Source organism: Rhamphochromis sp. 'chilingali' (genome assembly GCF_963969265.1).
Source record: "Rhamphochromis sp. 'chilingali' genome assembly, chromosome: 12".
Taxonomy (NCBI): domain Eukaryota; kingdom Metazoa; phylum Chordata; class Actinopteri; order Cichliformes; family Cichlidae; genus Rhamphochromis; species Rhamphochromis sp. 'chilingali'.
The window spans coordinates 32,507,256-32,521,669 of record NC_137939.1 but is presented as its reverse complement, the minus strand read 5'-3'; the positions used below and the strand labels follow the sequence as shown (position 1 = coordinate 32,521,669).

At 38.1% G+C, this 14,414-nt stretch overlaps 1 protein-coding gene across 2 annotated transcripts; it reads left to right on the top strand.

The window, feature by feature from the left end:
• Window positions 1–263: 263 nt before the first annotated feature.
• Window positions 264–13,535, top strand: tegt (testis enhanced gene transcript (BAX inhibitor 1)). Of its 2 annotated transcripts, none has more exons than XM_080900127.1 (10): window positions 264–563; window positions 2,809–2,912; window positions 3,018–3,126; window positions 7,208–7,328; window positions 7,416–7,464; window positions 7,611–7,708; window positions 10,065–10,144; window positions 10,240–10,340; window positions 11,303–11,378; window positions 12,541–13,535. In XM_080900127.1, exons 2-10 carry the CDS (start codon window positions 2,857–2,859, stop codon window positions 12,562–12,564), a joined length of 714 nt encoding a protein of 237 aa, XP_080756253.1. In that variant the 5' UTR covers window positions 264–563; window positions 2,809–2,856; the 3' UTR covers window positions 12,565–13,535. The 2 variants fall into 2 exon arrangements, with proteins under 2 accessions (XP_080756253.1, XP_080756252.1); XM_080900126.1 differs by having other exon boundaries at window positions 266–563; window positions 2,804–2,912.
• Window positions 13,536–14,414: the final 879 nt, after the last annotated feature.

Below are 14,414 nucleotides of genomic sequence, written 5' to 3'. Positions count from 1 at the left end.
AACATAAGTGAAAATATTTCACATGTTGCATGCAGTTGCACCATTCGTCATGACTGATATCTCGGTCATATCATCGAACTTATATTTACACTCTTATATCCTCCTTATTTCGGTTTGATTAGAAACCGTTGAGACGGTTAAGTGGTTTCTTTACAGCGTTTATTTTGTGATCAAACAAACGTTGTTTTTACAGCACTAAAGACGCTTTGCTGATGATATCAGTTACATTTTGTGTCGGCCATTTTAGGTGCACCGGTGACATTCTTCGATGACAAACCAGGCAGTGCAGCATAATATAAATGTTATTCGAAAGTGAAGAGAAAATAACTTGTAACGTTTAATGTTTTTGAAAAAAAGAATTCATAATTACAAACAGCTAGTTGGCTCATTAAATCGCATTAGATAGCCGGTGATATGTCGTACTTTCGACCTCGCTGCGCGTGACTGGACTACAATCTTCTGGGCGTTTCCATGGTGACATCAGCAGGCTGACACGTACGGTTTTGTTTTAGAAAAAAACTTAACTGTAAAGCAGAGAAAAGGAAACAGCTCGTAACAGAGAGGTAAGTAATATGCAGGTACAAATGCAACCGTTTTGTGCTTATCGTTTTGTCGTGTTAACTGGGGCTGAAAATAACCGAAGAAAGAAGGGAGACGTCGAACTGTGTCGTTAGCTCGCCAGGCTTCTTGTTATTTGATGGGTACTGGCTAGCAGCGTTAGCTATTAATACATTCCCAGGCGTCTGCTTTTTGGCTGTCTGGTGCTCAGCTATCGTGTCGAATGGCTTATTCTCGTATTTCTGTAAGAATAAGTAGTTCAAGCAGTCACCATGCTTCCCGAATCGGAGGCATGGCGACTACTAAACAGGTTGTTAGCATGTTTGTGTGCTAGTTATGGCATAAAGCTTGACATTTAAAGCTAACCTGTTGTGTAACTTCATCAAAGTAGACTACGCACTTCTAATCTTCTGTGTGAATTTCCTTAATAATGAAAGTAAGAATCACATTATTTTCATAGCTTAGACTCCCAGTTGCTAAATTAAAGGTTTAGATTTGCTGGAAAATAAAGAGTATGGGGTTCGTAGAAAGGCCCTTGTCATTGTTCTAATGTTACTATTCATGTTATAGTGATAACGAAATCGCCCTATGTATGAAATTTTAGTGTGAGACGCTTGTATAGCTGTTGAAATTGCTGCAATGTAAAGGTACATACCTCACTCTGAGTTGCTCAGTCACTTTCATTAAAACTTTGAGTTGTTTCTCTACAACTTTAGACACCGACAACAGCTTCACGATACACAGCTCTTTTCAAAAAGCAAATTACTTTTGTGAAACTGAAATAATTATGCTTTTGCACCAGTGCATTACATGCAAGCAACCAGATATTAAGTTTTAAACTCAATAAGTTGGCAATATTTAAAAATGCTAATTTGTTGGTTCAAAAAGTTAGGGTAAGCTTAATTTAAGAATGTTGTGCTGTGCTATCTTATACTGATTGTGCATTGCTAAAGAGAGAGAAAACACACGAACTTAAGGGTATGAGAATGTAAACATAAAGCAATATTCTGAGGTGCTTTTTAATTTTAAAGGATCTTCACAAAACCTTAGTTTAGCAAATTAAACTTATAACTACTAAAACTACTAGAAGAAAATATAAATATGGATATCTGAAGTATTTTTTTTTTTAAGAAAAGTAAGAGAAATTGTACACAACACATATCTCTCACTTTGTTTTGAGACTGATCAGGTTTTTGTCATGTGTCCTATACACTGCACAGTTTGACAGATTTAACATTTTTAAATGTAATTTTACTTGATAGGTGTGATGCACTTTAACACAGTTCCTACACAGAGCATGAAACTGATGTGCTGCAGTTTAGCTATCTCAGCTTTTTTAGCATATCTGTGCCCCATACACCACAGTTACAGTTAGACTGATTGCACCATTCATGTAGGTTACTGCAAAATAACATTTACAGTAGCCTGTAAATGCAGTAAGAGTACATCAAGTGAAACTTGGGAAATGCATGACATAAGGAAAGGATGGATAAAATGCATTAAAATCTGAGACCAAAATGTACTTTATCCAATAAACTGATCATAATTATGAATAAAAAATGTAACACAGTATCACAACTGAAATAATAATGGATAAATACCCATGTGAGTCACATTATTTAGAAATATTAAAATTATGTAGTCATTTAAACAAGAGTGCACAATTGTTGGCATTCTTGTGCTTTTACGGTGTAGTAGTAGTTTTGTGTATGAAGGCCCAAGAAGATTACATTCAAGTTTTTAATTAAAAGAAGAACAAAGTGTGGTATTCTGCGCATAAAAATACCTTTAAAACTGATCTTAGTACATGCATTCTTAATCTCCTCAAAAACAAAAGTGCACCTACACAATTGAGCTAAATCTCCCAATCCTTACAGGTTTCGGAATAACACATTGCATGCTGTGTTGCCTTGTTGTAGGCAGCGAGAAAAGTACTGGGGTGCTGTGTCTGAGTGTGAAGAAGTAAGTTGTGTTATAAAATTAGAAACTGAGTGTAAAGAGGAGAAGGGTTTGGCACACTTGGTGAATATTTTGGCTGCAAGTGTTAGTGGCATCAGTAATCACCGTTACTATTTAAACATTCAGAGAAAACTGCAAAGATATACCCAGTTTCTTTCCACTAATCATTAACAAATGGTTGCACTTGTACTACCTGCTCCAGGCTTACAGTCATCATGATAGAGGAGTTTTTACTCTTACTGTTTTAAGTGGAGCAGAAGTTTAATTTACGTTCATATCTGTTAAGAGAAGACAGCGTTTCATCAGAAGTCTCATCAGATCTCAGTCCCTGATTTCACCATGAACGTGTTTGACCGCAGCATCAACATTGATGCCCTCTTCAAGTTCTCCCAAATGTACGTAAACAATTTATGTGGTAATGAAACGGTCGTCATGGTCTGCTTTTTAACTTGCCCTTTCATCACTCATGCCTCGTTCATGTATTATCCCTCTTCCTGCAGATCTCATTCCACCCAGGTGCACTTGAAGAATGTGTACTCAAGCTTGGCAGTTTGTATGTTTGTGGCCGCTGCCGGCTCCTATGTCCATGTCGTCACACGCCTCTTTCAGGTAAGCATAACGAGATGCCGCTTGGCCTAGCTGTACATGTACCTGTAGATGGTCTCCTACAGGAAAGTTTGTTTTATCCTCCTATGCTAATATAATTAACATAAATTGTACCTATCTAGGATCTGAAACTATCAATCTCAGATATTCAGTATATCACTATGCAATATCTTTTACATGTCAGATTAATAAAAAATATATTTGGTTACAGCTAAATAGAAGGGTACTCTGTCTTTATGTAAAACAAAGGAAAAAAAGTAGTCCTAGTACTGACAGCACTTTTATTTTCTAAATATTTTATTTTATAAATGTTGCCTTATAAAGGTCTGCAGCACTTCATTATATGGATGCTGATCTCCACAGTGACCCTAAATCAAACACAGTCACACAGCTAAGGTGGGAAGTTAGTCCAACAAAGACCAGCTAAACTTTCATTACTGATATTTATTTATTTCATGTGATTATTATTATTATTATTATTATTATTATTATTATTATTATTATTATTATTATTATTATTATTATTGATGACAAGCTCAAAATTTGTTGCACAAATTTCTCTGGGGATGTTCTGCTGTTCTTCGGGCACATTTTAAGCTCTTTTTTTTGTCCTCTGTTTCTCTTTAAAACACCCCAAAGGTGTTTGCTACTGGATTTGAGTGAGGTAACATGTGTCCATTCTGCTACAGTCTACTTCCTCTGTTAGTTGTCTGCAGCCAGGCAGGCAAGTTGTCACCCAGTATTTTTGGTATTCCTAACAGGCATACCTGTAACCATCCATAAATCCAGACTTTTCCAATACTCCTCAGGCTTCTTTTTATATTCATTGCATTTTTTAAATTCTTGGATGTCATCTAAAGCAGCGGTCACCAACCTTTTTTTGCGCCATGGACCGGTTTATGTCCGACAACATTTTCACGGACCGGCCTTTAAGGTGTTGTGGATAAATACAGCAAAATAAAACCAGTATCGGTACAAAAAGATGGGTTGGGGACCGCTGATCTGAAGAGAATAACATTATGCAGTCACTTTCATGCTCTGTCATAGAAAGTGTTTTTCTCCCTCTGATAATCCTCCTGCCAAGCCTGAAGCACAAGGGTCAGATTGTGCAAGCACTCGGTCAGTGACATTGTGGTAGTAGGAAAGACATCCGAGCTCGACTAGTGGCCTATTCTGTACTTTGTGATTACTGCTTCAGCTATGTTCTGACTGATTTCTAGTTGTTAACAGAACTTCATGTGTCCCCTTTTCCTCTTTTATGAAGAGCTTGCAATCAAGTTTCAATTCCTCAAAGTTCTTTCACATGTGGAGCTGTGATGCAGACAGCCCATGTGTCCAAACCTAGAAAGCTCTGGAACAACCTATTTCATAATCATATTTATTCATTAAGGCTGATTGAGCCCATGATTTTCAGTGAGTTGTGTTTCAATAATCAACATTTTCTAACTTGTGTAACGTAATCATAGGTGTAGCCTATTTTGAAGCCTGTATTTCCAGTGTAGTGTGTCTCTCCCTTCACCCTGGATCATCGAGTGGTGTTGGATGACTTTGCGTGATGAGTCTTTCCTTCATCAAAAACAAGCGGCTCATGATAGGTACTGATGTTGGCGTAACAGAAAGTTACAAATATTTATGTTCTGGCATCAAACTGGTTTAAATGCAGTGAAGATGTTTCAATAGTCCATCAGAGAGGAAATTCAGTTCCCTCAACTGAGTAAGTAATTCTTTTTATAGAACTATAAAAGAAGTATTTGGAAGTATATAAATCTGTATTTTAGTTTTTGCATTACTGCTTGGTTCACAAACCTAAATCTGTCAAAACAATCATCAGTCAGTAAAAAAGAAAAATAGGCGTGGCAGTCTCATGAAAATGAGTAAGATCTCAGGTACGACTCAGGCCATGTTTGTCATTTATAACAGGCACGTCTTCACGTCTTGTACCCACGCTCACACAGGAAGCGGCTTCAAGCAGCCACAGGCAAAATAACCACTGACAATGCAAAGTAGCCGGGTCCCAGGTGAGGTGAGGAATTGAAGCCACTGCTATTAAGAGCACATGATTGCAGTGATTTCCCCCCCATTTCCATTCCCTTATTTTGTGAATTCGTGTTGCAAAACAAATTTCCACAAGGAAAGTAAATGTGACCAAAAGGCCTGCGTTTGCATTGTTTTTGGCAGACCTGAGGGAAAGTTATGGAAATCCAGCCTGCTCAGATACTATGGAGCCCAAAAAGCCAGCTGATTGGGTGGTTTGAGCAGGAAAGAGGAGGCACAGTTCAACACAAAGAGGATGTTTGGGGGGGGGGGGAGACATCAGACATAAAGTAAATAAGTGGGCCAATTTAAAAAGACAAACAGTGGCTGCAGTGGACAGTTTTCATTGTTTAAACACTTGGTTTCACTTCGCGAAAAAGTTCTTTCGCTATTATGTCTTCTGTCCACAGCATGACCAAGAATAGCCCACATTACTGGTTGTTCCACATATTTTTATGCCCTCCAAGTCACAGTACACAACTACAATATGTACAACTAACATACCAGACATGTTGAGCATGGCATCTTTGTTTTTGATTATTCATTTAACTTTACAAGTAACTTCCCAAGTTTTGATGCAGTTTCAACCAGTCTGTCATTTAACTGATTATTGCACAGAGATGTACTCACTTGTGTTGTGTAGTGTTTTTACTGGACAGAATAACACCAAATACTGACAGCTTTTCTTCAGCAAGTCTGCTGCTGAGGTGGCTTGTTTGAGATGTAGTTTTCTACTAATACGATTTTGTTCTGCTCTTTCTTTGTTTTGATTTGGTTTGTTTTTTGTTTTTTTTTCCATTACATTTGAAATTCAGGTAGTTTCCAGAGTAAGTTTGACAGTTTCGGTTTTGTTTTTAATGTTCGAAAAGTTTTACTTTCGATTGTGTTTGTCAAGGGGAAGATTTTATAGCTTCAGAATGAATAAAACAGGACAAACAGATCACATTTTAAAAGTCTCAATAGGTAGACAAGGCTTCTCAAAGTGACAAATACTAAGACTAAAGAAATTTCCTTTATATTTGTTTTATTAAGTCAGTAAGAACATAATAGTCTTTGTTTGTTTTTTATCAGGTTTTTATTCCAGTTCAGTTACCTAAAATACTTCTTAAAGCTTGATTTAACTATAATAACCTTGATCCTGACCTTATTCTCACGGTAGCAGATTATGGTTGTTTACACCATCATGTGCTGCTGTAGATGATGGTGTAAACAACAGGTGGTATTTACTGTCTAACAGATTTTTTTTCTCCCCTTAAGGTTTAAATACTGTGAGAAACCTTGGTTGTATTTGTTTTTTGTTGTTGTGGGGTTTTTTGGTTTTTTTTCCTCTTTGTGAAGTATAGAAGGTCATCGATGGTCATTTACAGTGAGCATTATCACCACTAAGCCACTCAGCACATACTTTGAAGCTTAGTCACCTCTATCCCATGTTTGATGTGATAACAACAACAGCTTTTAGAAGAAAATGGGGGGGGGGAGTCTCACCATTCATCAGCCATCTTAGATTAAGTCTGAGCAGGGCTTTTAAGCCACTATTTAAGTTAATTGGGACAGCCAATTTTAAAAGTTATTACTGGGAGTCAAAAGTCAAATCTAAATTAAAAGAGGTAAGTGTCTCTGTAGTTATTTGGTAGCAAGACTTGGACGTAAAGACTGAAAGACGTAGGTGACAAATTGGAAGGAGCACAGACATTTAAAACCACTGGCAATAAAGAAGTCCAGACGCTTTTCTTTGCAAGCTCCTTTGACTACGATGACCTGGATGACTGAGAACCTTCACAGACACTGGCAATAACCATGAAAGAAAATCATGCACACATGAAGAGACACCATAGAGCAAATGGCCATAACAGAAGCATTTATTGCGCATCACAACTCTGCAGGTGCATTTCAGATAATGCTCGTACAATGGGTCAAAATACATGTCTGTAATTTGAATCTGAATTTTTATATAAGTAGTTTATTAACACCTTGTAGCTTTTTTTAAAATAATGTATTGTCTTGGCCACAGTACTGGTACCTGTGTTTACCCTGTACCCCTGTTTTTTAGGGTGGTGTGCTGTCTGTGCTTGGATCCCTGGGGTTGATGTTCTGGCTTGCCATGACCCCCCACAACCCTGAGACAGAGAAGAAGAGACTGGCTATCCTCGCAGGATTTGCCTTCCTCACAGGTAAGTTCACAATGTGTTACTGTTTTTGTGCTCAGAGGTGAATGCTCTGTAATTATGCAAAAGCCTAACACAGTGTTTACTCACCAGGTGTTGGCCTTGGACCCACACTGGACTTTGTCATCTCTGTCAATCCGAGGTAAGTGACAGATTAAACTTTGTCTGCTAACAGCTCAGTGAGTGAAAGTTAGTCACATAAATCTGAACCTCTTTATGCAGCTCTAAGCAAACCAAAGAGTCAATAAAGAACATATTATTTATTTGTCCTGGTATTCTTCTCCTCAGTATCATTGTGACTGCCTTCATGGGAACCTCTGTGATTTTCATCTGCTTCACTCTCAGCGCCCTCTACGCCAAACGCAGGACCTACCTGTTCCTTGGAGGTAATTGTGCTATCTGCCACCCATAACTAAGACAGTTTACATCAGTTTTTGTCCATAAGACAGATTATAATTATTGTAAACTCAGGGTTCACGCTGTAGTTTGTGGATCCAAAAACAGATTAAAAAAAAGACCCCTCTGTATGTTTCATTTAGTCACAAATTAATTCACAAGTTTAAGTATTCGAGTTAAAAACAGCCCAGTGAAAGATTTTTGTTTTTTAATATTCACAAATATACTTGAGAAATAATAAAAAAAGCAAAACCAAAGCACAAAAAATACAACTATCATTTTAGGTGGTTTTATTTAATTTTTTTTTATATTTAGTCATCTGATATTAGAAAGTTTAAACAAATACTAGATGATATAAAATCCACAAACTCTATACCTGGTAGCTACTGAATGAGTTCAGGCAGAAACGGTGCTTATATATTCCTGGCATACCTTCTTCTCATTACTGCTAAATACCCTCTAAAAATTGTATTTATTTATCTATTTATTTATTTTTAAATCAGCCAATTAAATACAAATGAAACCCCTCAAATGATATTCGCTGCCCTGATCTGGAAAAACCTTTGTACAAGATCTCCAGTTTACTCTCCCCCCCCCATCCTCCACCCCCCTAAGAACACCATTTGCATTATTTTAAAATACACCAAATTGTTAAAGTGACAAAACTGACGGACTGAGCAGTCAGGGAAATAAAAGCAATCAACCCAGCCTAAATCTATTACAGTTTTAGGCTATGTCTACACTAGCCCAGATAAATTTGAAAACGTTGTATACGTCTGAAAACGCTCCGCGTCCACACTATTGTTTTAATTTGTTTTCACAGAGTTGTTCATCCACATTGAAACGGCCAAAAATGCTTACGTTAGAGTACTGCGCAAGTACTGCCCTATTTCTGTCTGCCGTTTATTTACTTTCCGGCTCTTTGAAACATCGTGGCAAAATGTTAAGGAAAAGCACCGAGTTTTTAAAATGGACTAACAATGAGGTGTTGTTGCTGCGAGTAACACAAAGGTGCAAAGTTGCAAAAGCGAGTGAGAATTAAAGAATTTGAAGAAAAGCTATGTGGAGCATGTGCAAACTGATATTAATCTTTAATGCGGCTGTCACAATTGAGAGCAAACAAAACAACTGCTGTGTAATGCCCTCCGCTATCTTAGTTTAATTGGTCACATGACTGCATCACATGACTAAAATGTGTCATCGTTTTCGAAAAGGCTCCGGGTTTGCTGTCAACACTGTGACGTGAAAACGGCGTTTTCAAAACGCTCCGTTTTCCTTGACCCAAAACACCGTCTCAGTGTGGACGGGAGGCCAAAACGGAGAGAAAAAGATGTGTTTTCAAGCTAAAACGTATTAGTGTGGACATGGCTTTAATCTCAGTTCAGTTTTGGCAGCAGTGAACTTTCCCTAAGAGCACAAATTCACTCACTCGTCAGTGCAGCTGAAACCAAAGTGAGTAAAAGTGCAATAAGAAAGTCTGTCTGGAGCTGATAAAACTTACAGGTTCACTTACAGCATAGGTGTCAAACTCTGGCCCGCGGGCCAAATTTGGCCCGCAGCCTAAGTACATTTGGCCCGCGAAGCCATACCAAATTACTATTAGAGCTGGCCTACTGGTATTATACAGTTAATATATATTGTTTAGTATTAAGCTTTGCTTGTTCCATATTCAGTTTTTCAGCAAAACTTGTTTGAGTCCATAAGAAAAGATTCATTCTTATATCTAGAGGAAGATTTTTTTTTTTCAATAAATATTAGCGTTAGCCCGCGACTTTGTTCCAGTTTTGAATTTTGGCCCACTGTGTATTTGAGTTTGACACCCCTGACTTACAGAAATCTTGTAGGTGTGTTTGTCTCTAGATTTCTCACCTGGGCCAGTTTCAGCTTTCCATTCTTTTCAAACTGTTGGAGCGTTTACCTCTATAATCCAGAAATCTCTGAGCTCCAGTACATCTGTATTGTTAGCAGTAAAAACTAACATGATTGTACAACAGTGACAACAGTGAGCATAAGCTAGGTTTTAGACAGGCTTTACACCCAAAACACCCTAATCTGGGCTTAAAACTCTACCAGATGAGGCAGTCGCCCCCTCGCCTGATTTTTGTTTTTGTTCAATTTGCTTTTTCTTTTAAATTATATCTGAAGCTCAACAGAATCGTAAAAGGGTCCGTATAAGTTTAGGAACTGTGTGATGTTTAAGTTACTTAATCATATTAAATAACCAAATAAATAAATTAATAATAAATACAATTTTTCAAAATTTTCTTATATATTCATAAACCCCTGACATTAGCGGTAGCATTATCCAGGAAAAGTGATGCCCAGCTAACCACTTTGTCTCCTCAGGCACACTCATGTCCGGCCTTTCCCTCCTGTTCCTGATGTCTCTGATGAACATGTTCTTTGGATCTATGGTTCTGTTTAAGGTAAGTGAACCAAACAGGGCCATCCACCCTCTGCTAGAAGTTTGATCAGCTGTAAGTGAAAATGTGCCGTTTAACATCGTCATCTTCTCTGACAGGCACACATGTACCTGGGGCTGCTCATCATGTGCGGCTTTGTCCTGTTTGACACTCAGCTCATCATCGAGAAAGCAGAAAACGGGGACAAGGACTACGTCTGGTGAGGAAATGTGCTCACTGCTAGCAAAGTTCCCATGAGCCCTTTATCTGCTGGCCTACATTTCCCTATAACCAAATGCTGTGCAAATGCATCATCCCACAGTGAGCCATACAACTGAGCATCAGTTCTCAAAAAAAGTAATTTGATGCACCACATTGTATTATCAGACGAGCTGGCAGCTCGTTCTACTTGATGATGTTCTTCAGTCGGTCTGACTGTATCTCAACTGACTGATTTCTGTAGCAGAGAGGGAGATTCTCAGTTAGTAGACAACAGTATATTTGACGATGACCCCGAGGCCACGACCAGTTCTGATAAAAGACAGCATAACTCTTATTTGGGTAACTGGTGTGTTGAACAGTCTGTTATATTTAGTGACAAGAGTTGTGCCTGTGGCGGCTGATTAACTGTGACCACAGCCCTCTCTGAGAGGGTGGAGTTTGTTTTTTGGCTGTGCTGACGGAGCTGTTTTGAAGAAACGTCATTTGAGGTACTCCATCTTCAGGACTTTAAGCTGGGCTGTTGGATTGTTGATGGATCAGATGTGTAATGTGAAGAGCTGAGCCGGAAGGCAAAGCTTTGGCTTTATTGATCCATCTTGGTAAATCACCTGGCTCACATTTAGACCAGTTCGACTCATTGCAAAGACTTTGGGTGTAATCACTCTGCTGAAAATGCTGCTTTGTGTTCGCTTTGCATTCACTTTCCAAAAGATTGATGGAGTTTCCTCAGCTTGATAATGGCGATAATGTCCCCCCCAACTGTTTTCCTGCAGTTCATCAGAGCGATTTCTTTTCCAACCAAGAAACCGCCATATCATGTTATGAGGCCACAATCGATCTACTCAGTGCTGAAGATTGATTGATCGGTCTGGGCCTAGAAAAGCTGCATACTGTATGAAAACGCCCAATATGTTTTTACAGTTCAAAAACCACCTCTGAATATCTGTTTTTATTTTTCAGGCACTGTGTGGACTTGTTTCTTGATTTCATCACCATCTTCAGGAAACTGATGGTCATCCTTGCCATGAACGATAAGGTACTGATATTATATGACTGCAAAATACTGTATTTGAACATTTCCAGGAATGTCTAGTGATGGCTTGTTGTAATAACAAAAGTTGTTTGTGTACATTTTAACAGTTAAAAATACGTAAGGGAGTTTCCCTGACGGTCTAGTCTATTACTCTAAAGCTATAAAGAACTACAAAAGCACTTTAGTTGTTTTGGCTCAGTCCCAAATATACCATCTTGCTGCTGTACAAAGTCATTAGAGCAACAAATGTGTAGTCTTCACTGATGTAAATGGTCTCCATCTTGACTAAAATCATCACTGCTCAGCTGGTTTCACAAACTTATTTGTAAGACCATTTTTGTGAGCTGTTACTACAGAACTTAAACATAAACTGACTTCAAGCTGAAATCCAGTGAAGTATAAAAAGGCTTATTGTTTTTTGGCCTTTTCATGCTTAACAGTAACAGAAATATAAAATATGTTTCATATTTATTTAAAAAAAAAATGCTGATGTTCTAAAAGCCAGTTCACTAAAGTCACACAAAGAGCACATTTTCTTATTTGGCCCTCATGAATTTGAGCTATGCAAATATTTGTGGTTTCATTTGCTGAGGTTTTGAGATATCTGAGAAAGCACCACAGTACAATGACAGGAAATTTTATTAGTGGTCCACAAAAACAGTGAAAACTGAAACTTAGCATTGTGGATTTTCACAAACAGGGTCACAGAGATCTAAACATTCGTAGTGTTAACGTCTTAATTTCAGGAAAAGTTTGTTTTAAAGCTTTTTTTTTTTTTTAGTATTCTTAATTTTAACTTCAGACAGAAGGTACTTGGTACTTTTAATTTTAGTTAACTACACCTTGGACAGTTTTCATTTCACTTTATACTCCAGACACCTGTCTAATAAACTCGCATGCACTCATGAAGAAAATCATGTAATGAAGAAATAAATGCCATACTTGTAGCTGTAACTGTAATTTAAAACTGGGACGTCTGATTGTATCTGAGTGATGACGATACTCGGAGACGGGTAACTAAAAATATTCGGGATCTTCCGTGTGATCAGCGCGGCTCAATATCCTGAGGCTGAAGTGAGACGCTCTGTTTCATAATACATAACTACAGCACTCACAACAGCAGCTCGACCAAACTAACTGTCCGTGTTTGTGTTTTTGTTTTCAGGACAAGAAGAAGGAGAAGAAGTAAAGAGTCTTTGAGTAGCAGGAAAAAAAAACAATCAGAAAAGGCATAATTTGCAACGCACTTGGTGCTTTTCACTTTGTCTTCATTTTGAAATTTAACTCCTATGTGGTCTTACATTGTTGAAAATTCTTTGATTTATCATATACTTTTTTTCTAAACTTACAAGGGTTGAATGTAAGTTTATGGTATGGTATGCTCGTCCCATCCTGGCTGTGAATGAATACTTTAACGCTGCAGTGATAACGCTTGGCCTGTAGAGGGGAGCGTTGCCCTATGATTGCTCCCAGAAGCTGAGCGGCACCTAATGAGGATTTTTTCATATTTACTTGTTCTTTAGTGCCATAAATTAACATGATAGGCTCCTTTTTATAGTGGGTCACGTGAGCTTCTGAAACTGATAATTGTAATATTTTATGTAATTTCATTATTTATAGTTTTCCTTGGATCTCTTAAGTGAAATGTTGCCACATATGGTCCCATGGTTTTTGACAGCAGCTCCTCCTTTTCAGAAATTTTCCTCTGATTTGTTTTGCTCCCACGTTTTTTGGTTTTGGGTAAGAGTGAAGAGTGCTAACACTGATTAAAACCCCAGAAGCCTGTCAGACTTGTTATGATCTACACTGAACTCATTCAGAGGGACTCTCAGCCACTTGCTGGTTTGGATTTTGGATTTTGGCCTCATTGAGGAGGAAGAATTGCTGCCATCTGTCCTTTTCTCTTTCATTTTGTTCCTTCATCTTGGATTGACGGGCGAATGATTCAGACCGCTCCCCTTGTAAATCTGTTGTCTAGACAATAGTTTGCCAGATGATGATGTTAACCTGAAAATTTGGCATCTGTATAATTCCTTTTTTTCCTCTTTTTGCCTTTTTTTTTTTTCTTTTCAAAGTGTATACTGTGAAAATTTTATTTTGTTGATGTAAAACTGAAACTAATAATTTGATACATTTGCTCAAATAAATGTGTTGAACGTACTGAGACAAAGTGATTGTGTCTTTATTACAGGCCTCTGTGGTTGTACTCTAATCTATGTAATCTGTACCTGATGTGTTATAGATGTGGGGGCATCTGTGGCTCAGGAGGTAGAGCAGGCCGTCTACTCAGATCCCTGTGTCAAAATATTCTTGGGCAAAATACTGAACCTCGAGTTAGCCCTGATGCATCCACCAGAGTGTGTGTGTTTATGGGAATGCTGGGGAAGCACTGAAGCATAGAAAACAGCAGTTTAGCTTTTAGAAAATGTAAGATTTGGCTTTGAAAATTGTTATTCCAAAGCTTTGAATCCCCCCCTCCCAAAAGGACTTTTCTACTCAGAAAAAACACTTTATACAGCCTACCTCTTTCTATCTACCATCCACACTCTGGTGGGCACACCAGAGGGGAACTTGGGGTTAGTTTTTTGTTCAAGGGTGTTTGGCACACAGACTGGAATCAAACCACCAACCTTCCAATCAGTAGGTGACCTGCTCTACCATCTGCACTACAGCCAATCTGTGAAGCAGAAAGGTTTTGGTGCCCTGAATCTCTCAGTAATAGCACAAGAAACAGCTTTTCGTCACTCATAATAAAACTGTAGCTTTTGTATCTTGCATGATGTGGTACTGATTATTAATTTTTTTATCGTGTTATGCATTTGCAAATGTTTTTATAATTAATGCTTCAAATATTCAAATATATGTAATTTTTCAAATAAAAAAAGCTAATTCTAATTTTTTATTTGCATAAAATATTCAGAAATAAATTATTGCCTTGATGGGAACTATAGGGGCAGGGATAGCTCAGTAGGTAGAGTGGTTGCCCCATGATCGGAAGGTCGGGGTTCGATTCCCCTTAACAGCTACCCTGAGGTACCC

Bases quoted from the DNA above. Each gene is read 5' to 3' on its own strand.
- tegt (XM_080900127.1), top strand. From the start codon at position 2,857: ATGAACGTGTTTGACCGCAGCATCAACATTGATGCCCTCTTCAAGTTC. The intron at 7,465-7,610 runs GTAAGTGACAGA...TCTTCTCCTCAG, and splicing joins GTCATCTCTGTCAATCCGAG to TATCATTGTGACTGCCTTCA. The intron at 10,341-11,302 runs GTGAGGAAATGT...TTTATTTTTCAG, and splicing joins GGGGACAAGGACTACGTCTG to GCACTGTGTGGACTTGTTTC.